At 40.8% G+C, this 24,290-nt stretch overlaps 1 protein-coding gene across 3 annotated transcripts in view; it reads left to right on the forward strand.

The window, feature by feature from the left end:
* The first annotated feature begins 10,180 nt into the window (after positions 1-10,180).
* acbd5a (acyl-CoA binding domain containing 5a) overlaps positions 10,181-24,290 on the forward strand; it is a 76,570-nt gene continuing 62,460 nt past the window's right edge. For all 3 annotated transcript variants that reach the window (XM_063044272.1, XM_063044270.1, XM_063044271.1), the window contains exons 1-2: positions 10,181-10,567; positions 15,184-15,304. In XM_063044272.1, coding sequence (XP_062900342.1) covers positions 10,492-10,567; positions 15,184-15,304 — 197 coding nt within the window. In that variant the 5' untranslated portion in view covers positions 10,181-10,491. The remainder of the gene's footprint in view (positions 10,568-15,183; positions 15,305-24,290) is intronic.

Genomic DNA, 24,290 nt, shown 5'->3' on the forward strand with positions numbered 1-24,290 from the left:
TCTATTCTCCTTGAAATAAATGCCAACATTGCATTTGCCTTCTTTACCACAGGCTCAGCCGGTAAATTAACCTTTTGGGAGTCATGCATATTTGAACCTTCTCCCCATTTAGATAATAGTCCACACGATTGTTCCTTTTACCGAAATGCATTATCATACATTTCCCAACACTGTATTCCATCTGACACCTTTTTGCCCATTCTTCCAATTTGTCCAAGTCCTGCTGTAATTGCATTGCTTCCTCAGCACTACCTACCCCTCCACCTATCTTCATATCATCCGCAAACTTTGCCACAGAGCCATCAATTCCATTATCTAGATCACTGACAAACAATGTGAAAAGTAGTGGTCCCAATACTGACCCCTGAAGAACCAACTAGAAAAGCCCTTTTATTCCCACTTGCTGCCTCCTGCCTGTCAGCCATTCCTCTACCCATGCCAATATCTTTCCTGTAATGCCATACGATTTTATCCTGTTAAGCAGCCTCATGTGTGGCACCTTATCAAATGCCTTCTGAAAATCCAACTGAATGACATCCTCTGCCTCTCCTTTGTCCACCCTGCTGGTCACTTCCTTGAAGAACTCTAACAGATTTGTCAGGTGAGATTTCACTTTACAGAAACCATGCTGACTTTGACTTATTTTATCAAGTACCCCAAAACCTCATCCTTAATAATAGACTCCAACACTTTCCCAAACACTGAGGTCAGACTATCTGACCTATAATTTCCTTTCACTTGCCTTCCTCCCTTCTTAAAGAGTGGAGTGACATTTGCAATCTTCCAGTCCTCCAGGACCATGCCAGAATCAAGTGATTCTTGAAAGATCATGACCAATGCATCTACTATCTCTTCAGCAACCTCTCTCAGAACTCTAGAATGTAATCCATCTTGTCCAGGTGACTTATCCACCTTAAGACCTTTGAGTTTGCCTCATACTTTTTCCTTTGTAATAGCAATGGCACTCATTCCTGCTCCCTGACACCCGCTGACCTTTGGCATACTGCTAGTGTCTTCCGCAGTGAAGACTGGTGCAAAGTACCTTAAGTTCATCTGCCATTTCTTTATCTCCCATTACTACCTCACCAGCATCATGTTCTAGTGGTCCGATATCAACTCTCACCTCTCTATTACTTCTTATATATCTGAAAAAGCTTTTAGTATCCTGCTTTATATTATTGGCTAGTTTGCCCTCATATTTTAACTTTTCCCTTCTCATAGCTTTTTTAGTTGCCTTTTGTTGGATTTTAAAAGCTTCCCAATCATCCAATTTCCCATTCACTTTTGCTACCTTATATGTCCTTTCCTTGGCTTTCATGCAGTCCTTAACTTCCCTTGTCAGCCACAGTTGCCTACCCCTGCCATTTGAGAACAACTTCTTCTGTGGGACATATCTATCCTGCACCTTGAGTTCTATTCCCAGAAACTTCAGCCATCTCTGCTCTGTTATCATCTCCGGCAGTATCCCCCTCCAATCAACCTGGGCAAGCTCCTCTCTCATGCCTCTATAATTCCCTTTATTCCATTGCAATACTGATAATATGACTTATGCTTGTCCCTCTCAAATTGCAGTATGAATTCAATCATATTATGATCACTGCCTCCTAAGGGTTCCTTTACATTAAGCTCCCTAATAAGTTCTGGGTTATTACAAAACACCCAATCTAAGATAGCCTTTCCCCGAGCTGACTCAAGCACAAGCTGCTCTAAAAAGCCATCTCGTAGGCATTCAACAATTTCCCTCTCTTGTGATCCAACACCAACCTGATTTTCCCAATCCCCCTTGCATATTGAAATCCCCCATTAAAATTCTGTCATTACCTTTATTACATTCCTTTTAATGTCTTTTTTACCCTTGCAGTTTATTAACTCCACTGGCAAAGATTTGACATTCTCTGGCCCTATGTCACCTCTTTCTAAAGACGTAATTCCATCTGTTACCAATACAGCCATACCACTGCCTTTGCCTTAGTGCCTGTCCTTTCGATACAAAGTATATTCCTTGATGTTAAGCTCCCAACTATGACCTTATTTCAGCTACGACTCGGTGATGCCCACAATGTCATACCAACCAATCTCTAATTGTGCCACGAGTTTGTCCACCTTATGCTGAATGCTACGGTGCCTTCAGTCCTATATTCTTCGCTCTTTTGAATTTTGCCTCTGTGGTATAATTTAACGCTTTGCTCTATCTGCAGTTGTACCCAATTATTGGCTTGTACTTCCTTTCATTCATATTACATATGACATCATCTACTTGTTAACCTGCTGGCACATCCTCTGCTCTATCATACTGGTTCCCATCCCCTTGCCATATTAATTTAAACCACTCTTAACAGCTCTAGTAAAGCTGCCCGCAAGAATATTGGTCCCCCTCGGTCCCCTTTGTACAGCTCACATCGAGTTGTCCTTGGTCTCCCGCATTTCCTCCGTCCTTCAGTGGTCCACTGAAGTGCTGCCTTGATGATGGAGTTGGCAACTCTTCTCATCATGTGCCCAATCCGTCTCCAATGTTTCCTCATGATGATTGTGGCCATGTCCTCTTGGTGACAATGAAGGAGTAGGGCATGATTGGAGATCTTTCTTGGTCAGAAAATACGGAGGATCTTCTGGAGGCTCATGGTGTGGAATGACAACAACTTAGCAAGGTCGTTCTTTGTCATGAGCCAGCATTCTGACCTGTGTGGACTGAACATAGCTCTGGTACAGCTTCACAAAAGGCATAATGATTGGTAGGTTAGTTGGCCAGTGTAAATTGCCTTTAGTGTGTAAGGGAGTGGAAGAATCTGGGGAGTTTAGCGACAATGTAGGACAAATAGAAAATGGAAAGAAATGTAGGGTTAATGTAAATGGGTGATTGCCAGTACAGAGTCCATGAATCTTTCTGTGATTCTAAGATTCTATGAGATCTAATTGTAAAAACAGATTTCGTTTAAAACATAATCACTGAGACTGTAGTGGGGGGAGGGGGATAATTTAACTTGGAGCTTGCTTCCTGTAGGAAACTGTTCTACTGATTAAAATTTACACCTATTATTATAGCTGACCCTGTCTATTTATATCATGATTTTTAATTGCTGTTTTTTTCCCCATACTTAAGCAAGGTCTTCAGTAATTTCTTGGTGATGGATACTGGGCCAATTAGTTTATAATTTCTGCTTTCCCTCTTACTCCATTCATTAAAAAAAACAGTTTTATATTTACTTTGTTTCAATCCAGTCCAGAGCTTTCAAATCATCTCAACCTACAATTCCACCATTTGCAGTCATCCCTTTTAGTAACCGAGAATGGGAGCTCAGATCAAGTGAGTTTTACAAGTTTTATTTCCATTAATTTCCTCATTATTCTATGTTTACTAATAAAGCACCTTACTTAAGAGATTTAAAGTTGGAAGTTTAAAATGGGACAGAGTTCTTTCAAGTACTGATACGTCGATTGAGATTCACAATGATATAAAATGGTTGAGTTTAATGAAATTACTATTTCTGGTAATGAGCACCTTTCATAAATGAATTTTGTAGTGATAGATGACTATTTAAAATGATATTGGCTTGGAAATGCAGTGTCCATACTTTTTATATTTGAAATCCTTCTCTATCTCATAATGGTGCGCGCAATGCTCGTATATATTTATTATTTTAAGGATTAGACAGTAGGGAATCTTAAAAATAATTTAAATTATATAATACTTTATTTAAATTGATCTTCTGCACAATTTTCAGGACTGTATTTTTCAATTGCCTACATATTTTTGCATATCCCTTTGGCTGTTCTATCTTGATTAAAACATACGACAAGATATTACTAATAAGATAACATCAGTTATTATTACACCAGACAAAAGAAAATAATTCTTAATTAAGTATCCAACTTGCTCAATCTGTCCAGGCATCTGAGTCTTGCTGAATTCTCAGAAATAGAATGTAATTACAACACAAAAGAAGAAAAAAATGTATAGTGCCAGATGGAACAAAAAAGAAACCTTTGACTTCAAGCAGAGATCCTAACTATAGTCTTCAGTGCAACAACACAATAATCAGTAAAATTAGTGCAAGTTCAGACAGGTTTTGCTCCTATGTTGCTTTACCAGAACAGCAATGGAATGTATAATCCTGCCAGTCTGGTTCCTTTAAATAATTATTTCAAATAAATTGCAGAAGCGCAATTATTTTTCTGGGCCCTATTCAATAATAAACACTAAATTTTAAATTATCCAGTCAAAAAAGCATTCAAAGCATATGAATGAACCCAGTTCTGTATATAGAGATGTGTACATTATCGGTCCTCCATTGGTGAGAAAATAGAAACTAATGGGCCTGTTTCTGAGTCAGGTGTCTGTGGGTTCAAGTCATACTACAGCAATTCAAAAATAAAATGCTATAGAATGTTCAGGAAGTCCTCCACGGTCAGAGATTCTATTATTGGACTGAAACAATAAACCAAACCACATTATGTCTTCTCAAGTAACTGAAAGAGTTTGCTCACATTATCTCTGAACATCCCTAGTATCCTTCACCAACTTCATTATACAAAAAGAATTAGCTTTTTATGTAACACACATAAAAGTTGCTGGTGAACGCAGCAGGCCAGGCAGCATCTCTAGGAAGAGGTACAGTCGACGTTTCGGGCCGAGACCCTTCGTCAGAACTAACGAAGGGTCTCGGCCCAAAAAGTCGACTGTACCTTTTCCTAGAGATGCTGCCTGGCCTGCTGCGTTCACCAGCAACTTTTATGTGCGTTGCTTGAAATTCCAGCATCTGCAGATTTCCTCGTGTTAGCTTTTTATGTAACTTTTTATATGCAAATTGATTACCATGGTTCCTACATAAGACCTCAAAGGCACTTAATTAGCTGTAAACAATTTTTGGGTGATCCTGAAGTCATCCAAAGCACTCTTCCTTTCAGATATAAAAACATTCAGTATCAATATTTACAGTCTGATCCAGATGATGAAGCATACAAGTTTGCTCATTAATTTCTCTGACACAAACCCAATCACAGCTGCTATCTGTCTTATCTTTGCTTAAGGACTGAACCAGTCAGGATTCCAGATCCATCTCATACCAGCTGGTAACTACTGTTTGAAAGTGAGATAGATAGGTTGGCCATGTTTTCACAATTTTGTTTTGCAGTACATTTGAGACACATTGCTTTTCAAGTTTTTCTTTCAGGCATCAAAAAAATAAACTCAAGTTTCAATCCCTAAGGTAAATGAATAACAGTTTCAAATTTCTTCTGTGTGCTTTTGAATCATGTCTGTGCAGCTTTAGTTCTTGTCTTACATCCAAATTTGATTATGAAGTTTATTGTGATTAAACTTGTCACTTGCATGCCTGTACCATCCACAGCTTGATTACATTTCTAAAGTATGAGATTTTTCACAAATAATTTATATTAAATTTTTAAAAATCGATAGAAATCATGTTGCCAGAATGGAATTAACCAATAGATTTGTTTTACATATTAGAAGTTAATTTGCATGCTATATAAATGAAATTTCTTCTTACTAAGTAATTTTATTAATTTCAAGATGATACATGGAGTTACAAAGCATGGAAACTGGCCATTTAGCCCACCAAATCCATTCTGATCGCTGGACACCCGTCTGTATTAATCCTATCATGAAGGATGTAGCTCCTAGCCTTTTCTGCCTAAGTAATTCAAGTGGTCATCTAAACACTTCAAATGCTGTCATTGACTTTGCTTCCAGTGTTTTTTCAAGCAGTGTATTCCAGTTACTCACCATCCACAGAACATTTCCCCCAGAGCCCCTCTCAACCTCCTACCCCTTACTCTAGATGTCCTCTGATTGCTCTACCTCTGTGACAGGGAAAACCTTCTCTCAATCTACTTTAACAATACCCCTCATACTTTTATATACCTCAATTGTGAACCCTCTTATTGTCCTCCATTCCAGGGAAAACAGACCTAGCCTCACGAGTCTCTCCTTGTAACTAAAGCATCCCAAGCAACATCCTGCATTCTCTTCAGTGTTGTCACATCATGTGGTAACTGGAAGAACATGTAGTATTCCAACTAATGTTTCGTAAAGTTGGAGAATAATCTCCTTGTTGCTCTATTCAATGTTTGAACTAAAGAAGCCCGTACTTCATATGTTTTCTTAACCATGGTATTGGGGGTAAGGTATTGGTGTGGGTGGAGAATTGGTTAGCAGACAGGAAGCAAAGAGTGGGAATAAACGGGACCTTTTCAGAATGGCAGGCGGTGACTAGTGGGGTACCGCAAGGCTCAGTGCTGGGACCCCAGTTGTTTACAATATATATTAATGACCTGGAAGAGGGAATTAAATGCAGCATCTCCAAGTTTGCGGATGACACGAAGCTGGGTGGCAGTGTTAGCAGTGAGGAGGATGCTAAGAGGATGCAGGGTGACTTGGATAGGTTGGGTGAGTGGGCAAACTCATGGCAGATGCAATTTAATGTGGATAAATGTGAAGTTATCCACTTTGGTGGCAAAAATAGGAAAACAGATTATTATCTGAATGGTGGCCGATTAGGAAAAGGGGAGGTGCAACGAGACCTGGGTGTCATTATACACCAGTCATTGAAAGTGGGCATGCAGGTACAGCAGGCGGTGAAAAAGGCGAACGGTATGCTGGCATTTATAGCGAGAGGATTCGAGTACAGGAGCAGGGAGGTACTACTGCAGTTGTACAAGGCCTTGGTGAGACCACACCTGGAGTATTGTGTGCAGTTTTGGTCCCCTAATCTGAGGAAAGACATCTTTGCCATAGAGGGAGTACAAAGAAGGTTCACCAGATTGATTCCTGGGATGGCAGGTCTTTCATATGAAGAAAGACTGGATGAACTGGGCTTGTACTCGTTGGAATTTAGAAGATTGAGGGGGGATCTGATTGAAACGTATAAGATCCTAAAGGGATTGGACAGGCTAGATGCAGGAAGATTGTTCCCGATGTTGGGGAGGTCTAGAACGAGGGGTCACAGTTTGAGGATAGAGGGGAAGCCTTTTAGGACCGAGGTTAGGAAAAACTTCTTCACACAGAGAGTGGTGAATCTGTGGAATTCTCTGCCACAGCAAACTGTTGAGGCCAGTTCATTAGCTATGTTTAAAAGGAAGTTAGATATGGCCCTTGTGGCTACAGGGGTCAGGGGGTATGGAGGGAAGGCTGGGTTCTGAGTTGGATGATCAGCCATGATCATAATAAATGGCGGTGCAGGCTCGAAGGGCCGAATGGCCTACTCCTGCACCTATTTTCTATGTTTCTATGTTTCTATGTTTCTATATCCCCACGCTACCATCTTCAACAAACTTTGGGCCATCTGGGATATTCAAAGGATTTCTATTCCTCAATACCCCAGAGAAATATATCATTCCTAGTATATAACCTACTCTTGTTTGTACTCCCAAAATGTGTCACCTCCTATTGCCTGGATTAAACTCCATCTGCAGTTTCCCAGTCCAGTTAACCCTATAGCCTAAGGCTATCATTCACACTCCACCAGTCTTTGTGTTATCTGCAAATTTCCTTATGCTCCCACATCCATATCCAAATTGTTCATGTGTATTAGAATCAGCAAGAGCCCAGCACCAATCCTGTTGGAACGCCACTAGTCACAGGCATCCAATAACAAATCTAGCCTTCTACCATCACCCCTCTATCATCTAATTTGAATATAGAACACTACACCACAGTACAGGCCCTTTGGCCCATGATGTTCTGCCAACCTTTTAAGCTACTCTATGATCAATCTAACCCTTCCATCCTACCTATCCCTCCATTTTTCTATCATCCATATGCCTATCTTAGAGTTTCTTAAATGCTCCAAATGTATCTGCCTCTTCCACCACCTCTGGCAGGGCATTCCATACACTAACCACTCTCTGTGTAAAGAAACTTACCTCTGATATCCCCCGCCCCCCACTATTTTCCTCCAATCACCTTAAAATTATGTCCCCTGGTATCCAACTTGGAATGAAGTCTCTAGCTGTCCATTTGATCTTTTCCTCTTATCATCTTGCACACCTCTATCACATCACGCCTGACCCTCTTTCACTCCAAAAAGAAAAGCCCTATCTCACTCAACCTATCCTCATAAGACATGCTTTCTAATCCAGGCAGCATCTGGTAAATCTCTCTGCGCCCTCTCTACAGCTTCTGCATCCTTCCTATAATGAAGTGACTAGAACTTGCCTTTGCTTCGAATTGCCTTTGATCCCATAGCCCTGGACCTTTTGGACCAACAATACACCAGGAAATGAATTGATGCTGCAAATCTGTTTTTATAGCCATTCATATTTTTTTAAAAATTGAAAGGTAGCCAATGGGTCAGGAAAATACACTGGTCTACTCTCAAAGGGCCCTGTCCTTACTGATTACTGCTGCTTCTTGTTCAGCAGTTCCTCAAGATGAAGGATGACTTACTTTCATTTTGGGTTCTAAAGTGTCAAATGAAACCAGGGCAGGAACTGCAGATTTCTCCACAGATGGGGTGGGAGGAGATGGGTGACAGGGTGGGAAAACAGGTAGTTTGTGAAATAATGAGCTCCTTCCTTATGCAGGGCTTCAATACACCATTGATCAAGTCAAGCCAAGTTTATTGTCATTTAACTATATACATGTATATAACGTATATAACCATATAATGTATATAGAAACAAAACAACATTTCTCCAAACCAGGGTGGTAAAGCACAGGAGTACACATAACAGACATAACAAGATAACTTATGAAGGTAAGGATAAAATCTACAAATGAATCACACATAAATAACAAACTAACGTGCAAAAATTAAATATTGTAAGGTTCAGAACAGACTAACCAATGGCACTTTGAAGGCAAAATGGTAGGGAGTTCAGAAGCCTTATGGCCTGAGGAAAGAAGCTGTTTCCCATCCTGACCGTTCTTGATTTTATGCATTGGAGTCTTCTATCTGATGGTCAAAAGTCAAAGAGGATGCTGGATAGATGGGTGAGTGGGATCCTTAATAATACTGAGGGCCCTGCATATGCAGCGCTCCTGATAAATGTCCCCGATGGATGTTAGGGAGACCCCGATGATCCTCTCAGCTGTTCTTACAGTCAATACCAATACTCAATACAAGCTACTCAGTACCATCTGCAACATTCCTCCTTCACTTTGAGTGGTCCTGGACTAGAGGTTCCTCAAAATCATTGGGAATGTTACATTTCTCCAAGGAATTGAGGATTACCCCTGAGTCATCAGGCTCTCGAACCAGAAGGAATAACTTTACGCGCCCCATCACTGAACTGTTCCCACATCTATGGACACACGTTCAAGGACTCTTCATCTCATGTTCTTGATAATTATTGTTTGATTATTTATTTATTTACTTATTTACTTTTTGTATTTGCACAGTTTGTTGGGGTTTTTTTGCATGTTGGTTGTTGTCTGTCCTGCTGGGTGCAGTCTTTCATTGATTCTATTGTGTTTCCTGTACTTACTATGATTGCCCAAAAGAAAATGAATCCCAGGGTTGTATATGGTGACATATATGTCTTTGATAATAACTTTACTTTAAACTTTGAACTTCTGAAACTGTTAATCTTTTTTTCCCCTGCCCTCCTGGGACAGCTTGGAGTTGGCTACCCGTTTTGGGAGCTAGTGTCCAGCGTGTAAGTGGCATGATCGTCCCAAAATCATGCAGAAGGCCAAATTTAACTAGTTCTTTCCCACAGGGGATAGTGGAGAAGGCAATGATGTTGGTTTCCTTATCCTTGCAATGAATTTGGAGTATGCAGAAACAGTTTTGATGGTGATCTTAAATGCCTTGAGATGCTTTACAGTGCAAAAGATGTGTTGAATTGGTATATGTATTTAATTTTGAATGAGACATAAAACATATCGCAAAATTAAGCATGCTAGATTAGATGGCAGTAGAAAATACCATAGCACTATTTCTTTCAAAAGATCAGGGAATCTCGCTAATGCTTCAATCAGTATTCATAATATAAAGTGATGCTTCTTTTGTATGTATTATCCTACAAAGGTATATGCTGGTAAAATATTGCTTCCTTTCCTTTTACATCCCCAAAAAGATTTAAGCCCATTTAGCAACTGGAGTACCGAGGCCACGCAGAGCCTGCAGGGAGTTGTAGTCCGTACGAGTCAGAGCTCCAGGTTAAATCCGGGTACGTGGAGACATTCAAAACCCCATCTCCCAGGGGGCTGTGCGGTGTCTTCCTTTGGCTTTGACGATGTTGCGGATGGCTCCGGACATTTTCCTGTGGATCGCATAATCTAAAGGCGGATTATAGACAGTGTTTTGCAATCATGTCAGGGTGTGCAACTCGCCACTGACATTGTGTTTATTACATCCCTTTGCCACCGGGTAACAGTGTAGAAGCTGTACCCGGTCATTATCCCGTGTTCCGTCCCGGAGTCCTGTACGGGCCTACTTTGTTTATAAGTCGTTTGTTTGCTTTTCATTTAAAGTCAAGTTTTGGGAGGGGAAATAAACTCGAAGCTTGGACACCCATCGTCTGCAAAATATGGCGGATACCAAATCCATTTACGAGAGAAGATTTGAAGCTGCTGTCAGTGTTATTCAGAGTTTGCCTAAAAACGGTGAAAACATTTTTCTTCCTTCATGTAGTCAAGGGGAGTGTGGGGATTTAACATTGCGTTAACGTAGTTCTGTGACAGCTGGATCTAGTTATCATCTCACACACAGGTTTTAGGATATTTTTGTTTCCTTTCCAGTAACCCTCATTATCTTTTCTGTTACCTGAAATTATCAAATGAACCTTGAGTTGCGGTGTTTAAAATTGAATATGGCTTGTCCTGTCCTCTAGCTGGATGTGTCGATCATGCAAAATCGTCACATGGGAAACTGACAGAAAAGGGTAATTCACTCACAGCTGCCGTCATTGTGACTAATGTTACTTATTGTAGGCTTGGCAACACTACATCTCAAATTTGAAATTATTTCTAATATGTTTGGGACATCTTTTGGTGATAAATTATTCTCTTCTGTGTGCATATTGGGAAAACAACCAAAGCACCAGAAAAAGTGCAAAACATTGCGATTAGGACATAAGAATTAGAACAAAGTGATGGAGTTTTAAGTCATTTCCCCTTAAAGTTCATTGAAAGTTTGATGAAATATACGATGTGAGGGACCCTCGAATACAAGAATCCAGAATATATGATAATAAATATTATAAATTAAAGGTGAATGTTGTCAGAATGTAGAACTCTTGAATAATTGCTCTGTAGAGTCAAGATGCATTTAAGGGAAGTTAGATAGTATTCAAGATTGCTTAATATTTTCAATACAGGAATGTAAAGGAGACAAAATCATTATTACTCTGGATCCGTTGCAGCACAAAAAATAAGATAAAGGAAGCAATGATAATTATAAGAACATAAAATATAAATACATGAGATAGCTTATATACACTAAATGAATATCCATAAAGTGATGTTAGGCACAGGGTGGGGGTCTGCAGGGGTGGGTTAGTAGGTGGAGGTCTTGATCAGCCTTACTGCTTGGGAACAGGGACTTTTTGAGTCTGGTGGTCCTGGTGTGGATGCTCTGGTGCCTCCTCCCTGATGGGAGTGGGACAACCAGTCTATGAACAGGGTGGGTGAGATCCTTCATGATGTTACTGGCTCTTTCCCGGCACCTTTCTGTCCTTGATGGCTGGTAGGCTGGTGCCAGTGAATTGTTGGGCAGTGTTGACTACCCACTGTAGAGGCTGCTGTCTGCCACAATGCAGTTTCTGTTCAGTGCGGTTAGGGTGTTCTCTACAGTAGTTCTGTAGAATGATGTGAGTATAGATGTGCATATGTTATTCTAATCTGTGTTCATTGCTGGCAATGTAGAAGTTAGCTCCTATAGATTACAAAATGCTGGCATAGTATTTATGTTACAGAGTTATAAAGGCTTTTTGGAAATGTAAAAATAATGTCCATTCCTGTAGTAACACACATAAAAGTTGCTGGTGAACACAGGCCAGGCAGCATTGACTGTACCTCTTCCTATAGATGCTGCCTGGCCTGCTGCGTTCACCAGCAACTTTTATGTGTGTTGCTTAAAATTCCAGCATCTGCCGATTTTCTCGTGTTTCCATTCCTGTAGTATCCTGCTTGTATAATGCTATACTTTTTGTCAGAGGAAGCTTGTCAAATGATTTGGCAGGATATAGACTAGTTAGAAATGTAGGCAACAAAATAGAGCTTAATCCAGACAAGTGTGAGTGTTGTACTTTGGGAGGTCAAATGGAAGAGGGAAGTATACAATAAATGGTGAGACTTTGGGGAACAATGATGTAAGAGGGATTGTGGGGTCCAAGTCCATAGCTCATTGAAAGCAGCAATGCAAACGGGAAGAGTGGTAAAGAAGGCATGCATACTAACATTTGTCCATCGAGGTGTGTGGGTGTGTAAAAGTCAGAAAGTCATGTTGCAGATGTATAAAACTTTGGTTAGGCCACATTTAGAATATTGAGTGCAGATATATTCAAGACATATACTGCTGGAAGATGATCACCTCAGTGAAACATACATCTTGGTCTGCCCAAACTTGTTACTCTTCCAGTAAAACAAGATATTCGTAAGGGAGTTTTGCAGACTGGCACATTCCAGATTTCAGATGTACATGCCAAGAGATGCACCTAATCTTGGTGTAATCAGTGCAAGGGTTCTGCGTTGAAGGACTGCAGTCTAAATTCCTTCTGCCAGTAGATATTGAAGGATTGAGCCCTGTGTCAAAGCCTCTCAAATACTTGAAATTCGTATTGTCCCAGGGCGTCACAAACGGTATATAGCGTGCTAATGCTATGTATATATTTAGACCCATAACACTATCAATGTATAGACTAAATGACTCTATGAATGTAAAGAAAGCCATGCACTTTATTTATTGCATGTATTTTATACATTTTATTTTCTGAAATAAAATTTTAGTTTTGAAATAAAATACAGACAAGAGAGCTGAACCTTCATGCAGCAATTAAACTTGCTTTAACCACTACCTGCAGTCTCCTTGACCACAGAGGAAAATAGTTGTGGTTAATGGAGAACATTAGACGATGAGTTTCTTTGCAGTGCAGGTAGGAAAGAAGGACGTAAGGGTCTGCAGGTTACGCAAAGTAGGCAAAGAATATCAGGTGGAAGATTATCATAAATATGTGAAGTTACCCATGTTGGCAGGAAAAATAAAAATATTGTGTAATTGGAGAGAAACTACAAAATGATGCTGTACAGAGGAATTTATGTGTCTGTGCATCCAATGCAAAGTTAATATTTGGACCTGTGTTTATTGCATCTGAGAATAAGGAGAATTTTTGTTATTTATTTATTTTATCAAGAAGAATTTGGCAGACAAGGTGAGCATTTTTTATTCATCCCTATTTGGCTTTGAAGGTAGTGGCCACCTTGAATTGCTGTGGTCTTTTTAGTGTAGGTACATCCATGATGCTGTTGGACAAGAGGTTCCAAGATCTGTTCCTGGGAAACAGTAATGTATTTCCAATTCTGTGTGCTAGTATTTGCCTCGGCCTTCCCAGTTTGGAAGTGGAAGTTGCTAGTTTGGGAGATACTGTTGGAGTAACTTGAGCGAGTGATTGTAGTGATACTGTAGAAGGGCACACAGTGGCAGAGGCTATGAGCATTTTGCGTGGTAGATGAGGTGAAAGTTAAGTGGGCTGTCTTTTTCTAGATGATATTAAATGCTTGATTTTGCTGAGATTGTGTCATTCTACTTCTGAAAAGTTTTGTAGAAAGTGAAAAGGCTTTGAGTGTTCAAGTGAAAGTCTCATGAAATCTAGAATTCTGAGAGGGCTTGATGAGCAAAGCTGAGAGGATTTTTTTTTTCTGAAGGTGAAATCTAGAGTATGGCTTGCAGAATAAGGGATAATTCCTCTTAAGATAAAGTTATGCAGAAATTTCTGAGGGCTGTGAATTTTTGGAACTCTGGCCGCAAAGATCCTTGGGGGTTGCTAATGAGTAAGTTCAAAGATGAGATAAGTCAACATTTGAACTACTGAAGATTAACTATACAGTAGTTGGGCGACGGGTAGGAGAATGGACCAGAGGGATTGATCTTATTGAATTCAGTTTGCTGCTCTAGTTCTTATGAACTTCGCCCCAGCCCAGCCACATTGAAGAGGGTTGTTTGCTGTTGATTGCAATATTCAAATCCACAGCTGCAGCCTTAAGCTCTCATACTGTTCACTATCAGCATATTGTTACAGTTTGTGCAATTTCAATATGTACTATGACAAATTGCCAAGTCCTGACCGCAGTTCCCAAGTTGGTGCCCTTTGATAACAGTCACCACCTGCAAGTTACCCATGGAGTCGCTCAGCATTATTATTGGGAAATAATTTGACAATTATTCATTGGTCAAAATCCTTAGAGGCCCTTACCTAACTTTAGTGTAGTTGCACCTTAAATTAATGGTCTACACAGTATTTCAGAAGGTGGTTCATCATCACCTTCCAGTGAGTAATTAGGAATGAGCACTAAATACATATCTTTCCAGCAACCATACCCCCAACCAGCCTATCCAAACATCTTGTTAATTAAAAACTCACATTGCTGGATGCATTCAATGGTGTCTGACTTGCTGAGTATCTTTTACAGTTTTCTCCGTTTATTTTCAATTCTAGCTTCTACATATTTTAAAAAAACTATATATCTTGAAAATTAATTTCAAGATGTTGTTACAGCAAAGTAACTTGGGTGGTAAAATTTGGGCAGCAATATTTTTGAGTTTCATTGTCATGAAATCCAGAAACATATATATATATAAGATTTTTAATTGTGATTTAACCTGTATTAGGTAATGTTTCAATGGATAGCAAAAAGCGATAACCTCAAGTAGACTGAACATTCAAAAAACATTTTTCCTGCTCTCTATTTAATGGACAATGGATGGAAGTGTCTTTGCACGTGCTTTCTGAGCAAGAATAGTCAAGGGAGACATCTGATGGTCTGTGTTACAAAATATTACTTTACGAATCAAAAAAATCATCTATTAAGCCCAGATTCCCAGTTAGCTGCATATGACTGATTTATGGGTCACACATGAATTAATGTCTGTTTACTAGAAACAGCTGATGTACCAATTAGATTAGGCAGCTGATGACCATTATAATCTGTTGTTACTTAAGTTTGTTGATAGCTTTCTTGCAGTTTTCCATTTGTAATATAAGTTGAAATGTTTTATTAAATAGGTTCATTCCAACCATCAAATGAGCTTATGCTGAAGTTCTACAGTTATTACAAGCAAGCAACCTTGGGGCCCTGCAACACCAGTAGGCCTGGGTTCTGGGATCCAATTGGCAAGTACAAATGGTAATGATATTTGATATACTGGCTTAATTTATCAAACGCATAATATTGTCTTCAATGTCATTTTGCATTCTCTTGTGTCAATCTGTGTGTGACTTTCCTAGCATCGGATAACAATCCAAAAATTTGAGAAGAGGCTTTTAAATTGGAGCACATTCTGAATGTAATTCCATCTGCGTCTTATGCTACCTGTTCTTCAGTTTGTTTGGATGTGGCTGTTGTTGTGGAAAAAGTATACTAAATCAGCTTGGGTATGACATCACTCCAAAAATCCTAGATGTTATTTGACCATAAAATACAGGAGCAGAATTAGGCTATTGGGTCCGTTGAGTCTGCTCCACTGTTCAATTATTGCTGATTTTTTTATTAACCCTATTCTCCTGCCCTCTGTAACCATTAACCCCTTTACCAATCAAGAACCTATCAATCTCTGCTTTAAATGCACGAGTGACTTGGACAATTTAAGCGCGGAGTCAGATTTAATATAAATTTGGGTGTGGCTGCTCCACTCTGCATTGAACTAAGGGTCCATGGACAAACTACTTTTGTGAGCTTCAGTTCAGAATGCTATTTGATTGCGTTTGTTGCTTGCATGATTCGTTTTTTTTTTCCTCTGCACATTGGGTGTTTGACGGTCTTTTTTTAAAATAAGTTCTTATTGGGTTTCTTTGTTTCATGGCTGCCTGTTAGGAGATGAATCTCAATACTCTGATAATGTACTTTGAACTTTTGAGCTTTGAGAAAGTGCCTTAAGAGGGGGTGTTAAGCTCAACACAAACTATTTTATTATTTTTGCTATAATTCTATTGTTTCATTTGATGATAAAGAAGCATATTAAAATATAACTGAGTTTAGTTTGGAGATCACATTCAAAGCAGATAGGTGCAAGGATTCAAAATCTGTTTCCCTTGGTTAAATAGATTTTCTATCAGAAAGTGGCTAAGTGAATTCATCTTAATGTAATGGGAATAACTCACATTCTGAAATCAGCTGTTTGGATCCTGATGAGTTCTTTTAGTGACAGTATTACTTACTGCTTAAGTTCAGAGGTTCTGAATCAGCGAAAAGTTAAAAAAAATGTACCAAATTAATGACTGAATATAACCGTAGATTTTACGTTTCCATATTCTGCCATACACAGACAAGGGACCACCTCCTTCCAACATTTAGTAAGTGTTGAAGAATTACTGGATAATGTCTGGTTTTAATTTCAGCTATGTTGATTATATGCTTTCCTTTTCCTTGCCCACCAAGCAAAATTTTCCGAAAATCTTACCATCCTGTCGATCTGAATCTACATTTTCTCTCCAGTCTTTTTCCCTGTTTCATTTTGTGCCTTTTTAAGTTCCTCCTTTAGCCATGTTGTCAGTAAACCTCTTTGCTACACTATCTGGTCTTCAGCTGGTCTTCACTGTAGCACTAAAGCAGGCTTTTTGGCCCATCTAGTCTATGCCAAACTGTTCTTTTGCCTGGTCTCATCAATTCTCACCTGGAGCATAGCCCTCTATACCCCTCCTATCCTTGTACAGTATTTATCCAAACTTTATCAAATATTGCAATAGAACCTGCATCCACCATTTCTGCTCACAGCTTGTTCCACACTCTCACTACTCATTGAGTGAAGAAGTAATTAAGTTCATAGTGGTTGCCTCATTAGCAACGGTGATCAGTTGGCAAGCAGAAAGGGGGTAGAGTGGCTTGTGGACTGGTGCGAACACAATAACTAGAGTCTCAATGTGGACAAGACTAAAGAGATGGTTGTGAACTTCAGGAAGGTGCAGGTTGACCACTACCTCACTACATTCTTATTTATATTTTTGTACTACTTATTTAATTTAACTATTTAATATATGTACTTACTGTAATCCACAGTTTTTAAAAAATTCTCTATTGTTATGTATTGCATTGTACTGCTGCTGCAAAGTTAAACTTCACAACATAATGTTGCTGATATTAAACCTGATTCTGATTCTTGAGGATGCTGCAATGGATTGTGTAGACTGCTGAGAGAATCGTCATGGTCTCCTCCCTTCACCCGTCCAAGACGTATACCAGAAGGGCTCTGTTTGCCACGGCCTCAGCATTATCAAGGACCCCTCCCAACCATCCCACAATCACTTTGACCTCCTACCGTTAGACGGCAAGTACTGTAGTATAAGAACAAAGACTGTTAGGCTGGGTAACAGCTTCTTCCCCCAAGCTGTGAGGCTTCTGAACACCCTGTTACCACCCAGTATGAATCATTTATGGCAGTGCCAGTAACAGTAATAGTGATGTATATTTAACTACATGTCATATGCATTTTATGTCGTCTTGTATATCTGCAGAATACTTATCTGTTAATATTTCATTTGCTGTATGTGATGTATGTATTGCATTGTGAATCTTGGTCGTTGAGGAACTTTGTTTCATTTAGCTGCATACGTGTATATGGGTGAATGATAATGAACTTGAAGCTCCACCTCATGTTCCCCTTAAATATTTCACCTTTTATCCTTGACCCATGACCTCTAATTATAGTCTCACCCAACCTCAGTGGGAAAGGCCGGCTTGCATTTACCCTATCTATACCACCCATTATTTTACATAGAGGTGTACAAGATGATGAGGGGCATTAATCGTGTGGATAGCCAGAGGCTTTTCCCCAGGGCTGTAATGGCTGACACGAGGGGCATAGTTTTAAGGTGCTTGGAAATAAGTACCAAAGGGATATCAGGGGCAAATTTTTCACACACAGAGTGGTGGGTGCGTGGAATGCACTGCCAGCGGTGGTGGTGGAAGCGGATACAATAGGATCTTTTAAGAGCCTCTTAGATAGGTACGTGGAGCTTAGAAAAATAGAGGACTATGTGCTAGGGAAATCCTAGGCACATTCTAGAGTAGGTTACATGATCGGCACAACATTGTGGGCCGAAGGGCCTGTAATGTGCTGTAGATTTCAGTGTTCTATGATCTGTGTTCTATATCTCTATCAAATCAATCCTCATTTTCCTACGCTTCAGGGAATAAAGTCCCAACTTTTTTAAACTTTCCCTGTAACTATGGTCTTCAAGTCCTGGCAACAATCTTGTAAATTTTCTCTGCTCTTTCAATCTTATTACATCTTTCCTGTTAGTAGGTGACCAAAGCTGCAGACAATGTTCCAAACTTGGCCTCTCTGAAGTCTTGTACAACTTCAACATAACATCCCAACCCCAGGGTTCAATGCTCTGAATTATGACAGCCAATCTGCCAAAAGCTCCCTTTACGACCCTTATCTACAGTAGCTGTGATGCCAGTTTCAAGGAATTATGTGTCTATATTTCAAGATCTAACAGGCAATTCTCTTGTTTCAAGTGCAGTCCCTCTTTTTCAAAAAATGTTTTTATTATTCTGCAAGTTGACCAGCATAAGTGAAAAAGAAATGGAGCAGATGCTTTTGGTTAGAAACCCTACATCAGAACTGGTTAATTGAGGAGCAGTGTTTTATTGCAGAAATCAGGAGGATGAACATAGGGAGTATGTATAACAAGACGCATACAAAGTTGTTAAAGTACCAATTACTTTAAAAATGGCGGTTAGAGACATGGGGAGAAATGGAAATAAATTGGGGAAAAAAGGTTACAGCTACATCTATGAACAAGGGAGTGGTTTCCTCAACTTCCAGTATTCACTACAGTTGTGTTGGTGGCCGTATATACTTCTCTCTGCTAATGCTGGCCAAGCACTGTGTGAGCTCTACAGCACCATCAGTGACTTTCAAACTAAACACCGTAATGCTATCTTCATTATCGTAGGTGGTTTTATTGATGCAAACTTAAAGACAGGCCTGTGTAAATTCCACCAGCATGTTGATTTTGCTACCAGGAGTGAAAATACACAAGACCTGATTTCTACTAACATACCATACCAGTCCCTCAACACCACATTGGACCCTTAAGGCTGATTTATACTTGTGCGTACCAGCTTGCGCTGTAGCCTACGCAAGTGGGCTACGCCTTTGTGAGCATTTATACTTGTGCACTGGTGTGTCTGCGTCTCTCTGCAATTCACCTCCAAAACGCTAGTTGGCGGTGGGGTTTCTATGCCGCTGTGTTGAGTTTCTTCGTGTTGAAAAATCAAACTTCAAACAATGGCGACTGAAACTGAAGGAGGGTGAATTTTGTGTGCTTGTCCGACCACTGAGAGACATGGAAGAGGAAAAGCATTTCAAATATTTTTGGATGTCGGCAGGTAGGTTTGACGATTTGGTTCATCCTCTCCAACCATTTATTTCGCATCAGTGTATGCACAGTATACTCAGAGACTAGCAATCACCATTCGAGTTTTAGCTTCAGGTGGAAGTCAACAGGTTGTAACAGCTGGCTACAAACTGGCGTCAAGCACAGGGTCCTCCATAATTTCGGAGGTCTGTAAAGCTTTATGGAAAACATTGCAGCCAGAGTTCCTTCCCTGCCCTTCAGTCGCCCAATGGCAAGCTATTGCAGCGTAGGAGGAAATGCGATGCTACCAAGTGGACCATTCACAGTTGTTGCAGTCTGCGACGCGTAGTTACATTTTGGTAAAGGTGCGCGTTAGGCTACGGCATAGGGTTCAACGTAAATACAGCGTAGGGTTCGCGGCTACGCTGTACCTATGGTGTACATTTGACGCACAAGTATAAATCAGCCTTTACTTGTAATGCTAAGTCTAGCATAGAAACCACTGATCAAACGGGTCAAACCAGTTGTAAAGGTGGTGAAAACCTGTTGAGAGGGTGCAATCTCTGCACTGCAGGACTGCTTTGACAATACTAACTGGAGAATGTTCAGGGAGGCTGTGACCTATGACAACCATGTCAATGTTGAGGAACATGTGGATTCTGTGACCAGCTACATAGAGGAGTCCATGGAAGATGTTACCATCACGAAACACATCTGGGTGAGGACAAATTAGAAGCCATGGCTTACCACAGAGATTTGTGCATGGCTGAGGGATTGTGATCCTGCCTTTAGATCTGGGATGCGACGCTCTCAGGGAAGCAAGAACTGTGCTTTCCAGCTCCATCGGGTAGGTGAATTAGCAGCATCTTCAGAGAGCTTACAGACAGTTCTGCGGTATCAGGGATACGAGGTGCATGTGGCAGGGAATTCAGAGGATTACAGACTACAAATCTACCCTGCACGTCAGTGACCAGGATGCTTCATTCCCTGAGAGGCTGAATGTCTTCTACGTCTGGTTTGATGTGCAGAACAAAGTGCTGGTGAGGAAGGCAACCCCCCGCCCCGGCAGGGGAGCAGACATTCCATCTGGCTGAAGCCGAGGTGAGGAAGACCCTGGCCACACACAAAGCCATGGGGCCTGATAGTATACCAGGTCAGGTTCTTAAAACTACACAGTCCAGCTGATGTTCATATTCAACATCTCTCTGAAACAATCCATTGTTCCCTCGGTTTTCAAGGCAGCAACCATCATTCCAGTCCCAAAGAGGACAACAGTAACTTACCTAAATGACTATTGTCCAGTGGCATTAACATCAACCATTATGAACTGCTTTGAGCGGCTGGTCATGGAGCACGTTAAGGCCTTACTTCCGGATACAGTGGATCCTTTTCTGTTGGATTATCACTCACATTGGTCCACTGACAATGCAATAGCCTCTGCTCTCCACTCTGTCCTGTCCCACCTGGAAAATGGGTCTCATGTGCCAGACTGCTGTGTGGGCAGCAACATCTCTTGTCCCATTACATTGAGCACTGGTGCTCTCCAAGGCTGTGTGCTCAGCCCGCTGCTGTTCACACTGCTGACACATGCCTGTGTCACAGGATCCAGCTCAGACCATGTTATCAAGTTTGCAGATGACACAACAGTGGATGGCTTCATCAGTAACGCTGACGAGTTGGAGTACAGAGAGCAAATGGACTGGCTGGTGGATTGACGTGAGAAGAACAACCTGAACCTGAACATGGGGAAGACCGAGGAAATTATTGTGGACTTCAGGAAGGTGTGGATGAACCATCCTCTTCTGAAAATACATGGCTCCTCTGTAGAGAGAGTTAAGTGCACCAAGTTCCTCGGAGTTCACATCATGATGACCTCACCTGATCCCTTAATATCACCTCGCTGAAGAAGAAGGCACAGCAGCTCCTCCACTTCCTAAGAAGACTGAGGCAAGCAAGTCTCCCTACTGCCATCTTATTTGTGTTTTGCTGGAGCTCTATTGAGAGTGTCCTGGCAAGTTGCATCGCCATCTGGTACGAGAGTAGCTGAGCATCGGACCAGAAATCCCTACAAAGGCCTGTGAAAACAGCTGAGAGGATCACAGGGGTCTCCGGACCATCCATTGGGGTCATTTATTAGGAGCACTGCATATGCAGAACCCTCAGTATTGTTAAGGATCCCACCCATCCATCCATCCAGCGTCCTCTTTGACTTTCTACCATCAGGCAGGTGACTCCATTGCATAAAAACAAGAATGGTCAGGATGAAAATCAGTTTCTTCCCTTAGGCCATTAGGCTTCTGAACTCCCTGCCACATCATATTCGAAGTGTCACTGGTTAATCTGTTCTGTACCTTACAGTATTTAATTTATGCACTTTAATTTGTTATTTATGCATGATTCATCTGTAGATTTTATTCTTTCCTTCCTAAGTTATTGTGTATTATGTGTACTACTGTGCCTTACACCCTGGTTCAGAGAAACATTGTCTTGTTTCTATATATATTATATGATTATATATGTTATATACATGTATATAGTTTAATGACAATAAACTTGACTTGTGCTAAGTAGATGTTCGTAGGCCTGCAGGCATTGCAACTGTGTTTATCTTAATTGGAATGATGCAGGAGGCTGAAGACAGAGTTCAGGGCAAGAGTGGGATGATGAATTAAAGTGATTTCTGTTCTGCAAAGCTCTCTCCCAATTTGTGTTTAGTTTAACTCCCTTCTCATGGCACTTCCAAATACAACCGTGAGAGATGCAATATCTGCATTCTACTTTCAGCCAGGGCCCAAATGTCTTTTCAGGTAAAGCACTTGTACTGCTTCCAATTTGGTGCATATGGCACTCAGAACATGGTTTCTTTTACAGATTGGTTAACAACTTTACAGAATGCTTCCATTTTGTCTACAAGTTTGACCCTGATCTTCCAGTTGCCTGTGCTTGACTTCCATGATCAGGACCCATTTTGAGCTCTGTGTCTTCCTTGCCTATATTTCTACAATAATGCCCAATAGGATAGCACCCCATGTCTGGATATATTGCAGACCACAATACTTAATTTAAGTTTCCCCCGCCATCCGAAGGTAGAGCGTTCCTATGAAACGTTTCGTAAGCCGAAATGTTGTAAAGCGAAGAAGCAATTACCATTTATTTATATGGGAAAATTTTGTGAGCGTTCGCAGACCCAAAAATAACCTACCAAATCATGCCAAATAACACACAAAACCTGAAATAACAGTAACATATAGTAAAAGCAGGAATGATATGATAAATACACAGCCTATATAAAGTAGAAATACTTTTCTGCAATCATTTCTGAACTGTTCTCCGTAGCAAAAATCTCACGCAAGCGCCGTCGGCAGAAAATCTCATGCAAGCGCTGTTGGCAAAAACACTCTACCCAGTAACCTTTAAGCTATGAAGCTGCCAAATCATACCAAATAATACGTAAAAATACAAAGCCTATATAAAGTAAAAATAATGTATGTACAGTGTAGTATCACTTACCGGAATCGGGACAGCGCCGAGCACACAGATGATGGTGTGTTAGACTGAGTGGTCGCAGGTTGGGTGGTGCAGTGGCCCCTACTCTCCAGGCCGCTGAGCGAAACATTGCCGTGAAGCATGCAGGAATGCAGCAGTAGCCGGGAGGTACACAGCACAACTTTAAGAAAAAAGCCGAAATAAGCAAGCTAATTAATTAGGTGCCACCGGACACGTAATTGTTGGCTCAGATCAGTGCCGATTTCCGATTGCGTCATCTCTGATCTGGTCCGATAATTACGTGTCGGCGGCACCTAATTAATTAGCATGTTTATTTCAGCTTTTTTCTTAAAGATGTGCTGTGTGCCTCCCGACTACTGCTGCATTCTCCGCGAATCTGTACAGTATCTGTCCGTGGCCTGGGGGTTGGGGTGGTGGGACACTGGGGTGTCATCTCATCGTCTGTTTCCATTAGAGCAGGATGCTCATCTTCTCCTATGACTGCCCGCTTCGATGTCAAAGGTCGAGGTTCGTCGTCTGCTGTGGCTGATGTGGAAGGCTTGCTTGACTGCTGAGCCTCGTGCATTTTTCTATCACACAGTTCTTTAATAAGGACTAAAACCATCCTGCAAATATCTCCTAAACCGATGTACCCTTTCAAAATTAAAGTCGTACTTTATCATTGCTCATTTGGTTTCGATTGTTATCCTTTTTTCTTCCAATTGCATCAGCTCTTCATTTATCAGTTCTTGGTCATGGGATGCCAAAACCTCTTCAACATCATCTTCGTTAGCTTCCACAAGCCAAACTCACTTTGTCCTTCCTTCGTTCACCACGATTGAAACGCTTAACTATGTCTAGTTTTACCGTAAGGGTAACACCCTTACGAGCTCTTTCAGGCTTTCCCGATACCATAGAACTCATCTTGCAAACGGCTGCTCACAGGCACGTGTTAAAGCAAGGCCGTTCCGAATCCGGGGGAGAGCGGCTGCTCGGGGCGCGCGCTGAATTTTTTTTTGCAACAGTGAAAACACCTTCTGAAAGCAAAAATAGGGCAAAAGTAGGTCTTTCATAACAGTGAGGTTTCGTAAAGCGAACGTTCGAAAAACGGGGGACACCTGTATTGAGGTATATCCAGGCCTGCATTTGGTACATATATCTCTATTCCTGCTTGTTTATATATCTGTCTTGGTGCCTGAGTGGACTTAGCCAAGCACAATGACAGGTTGGGAATAGAGGTATATGATGTTGCTCTTGTTTCTGCTTCTACCGCCCTGACTGGCAGCATGTTCCACCCACCTACCTGTGTGTTTTTTTCAACA

This window comes from Mobula hypostoma, chromosome 3 (assembly GCF_963921235.1).
Source record: "Mobula hypostoma chromosome 3, sMobHyp1.1, whole genome shotgun sequence".
Classification (NCBI taxonomy): domain Eukaryota; kingdom Metazoa; phylum Chordata; class Chondrichthyes; order Myliobatiformes; family Myliobatidae; genus Mobula; species Mobula hypostoma.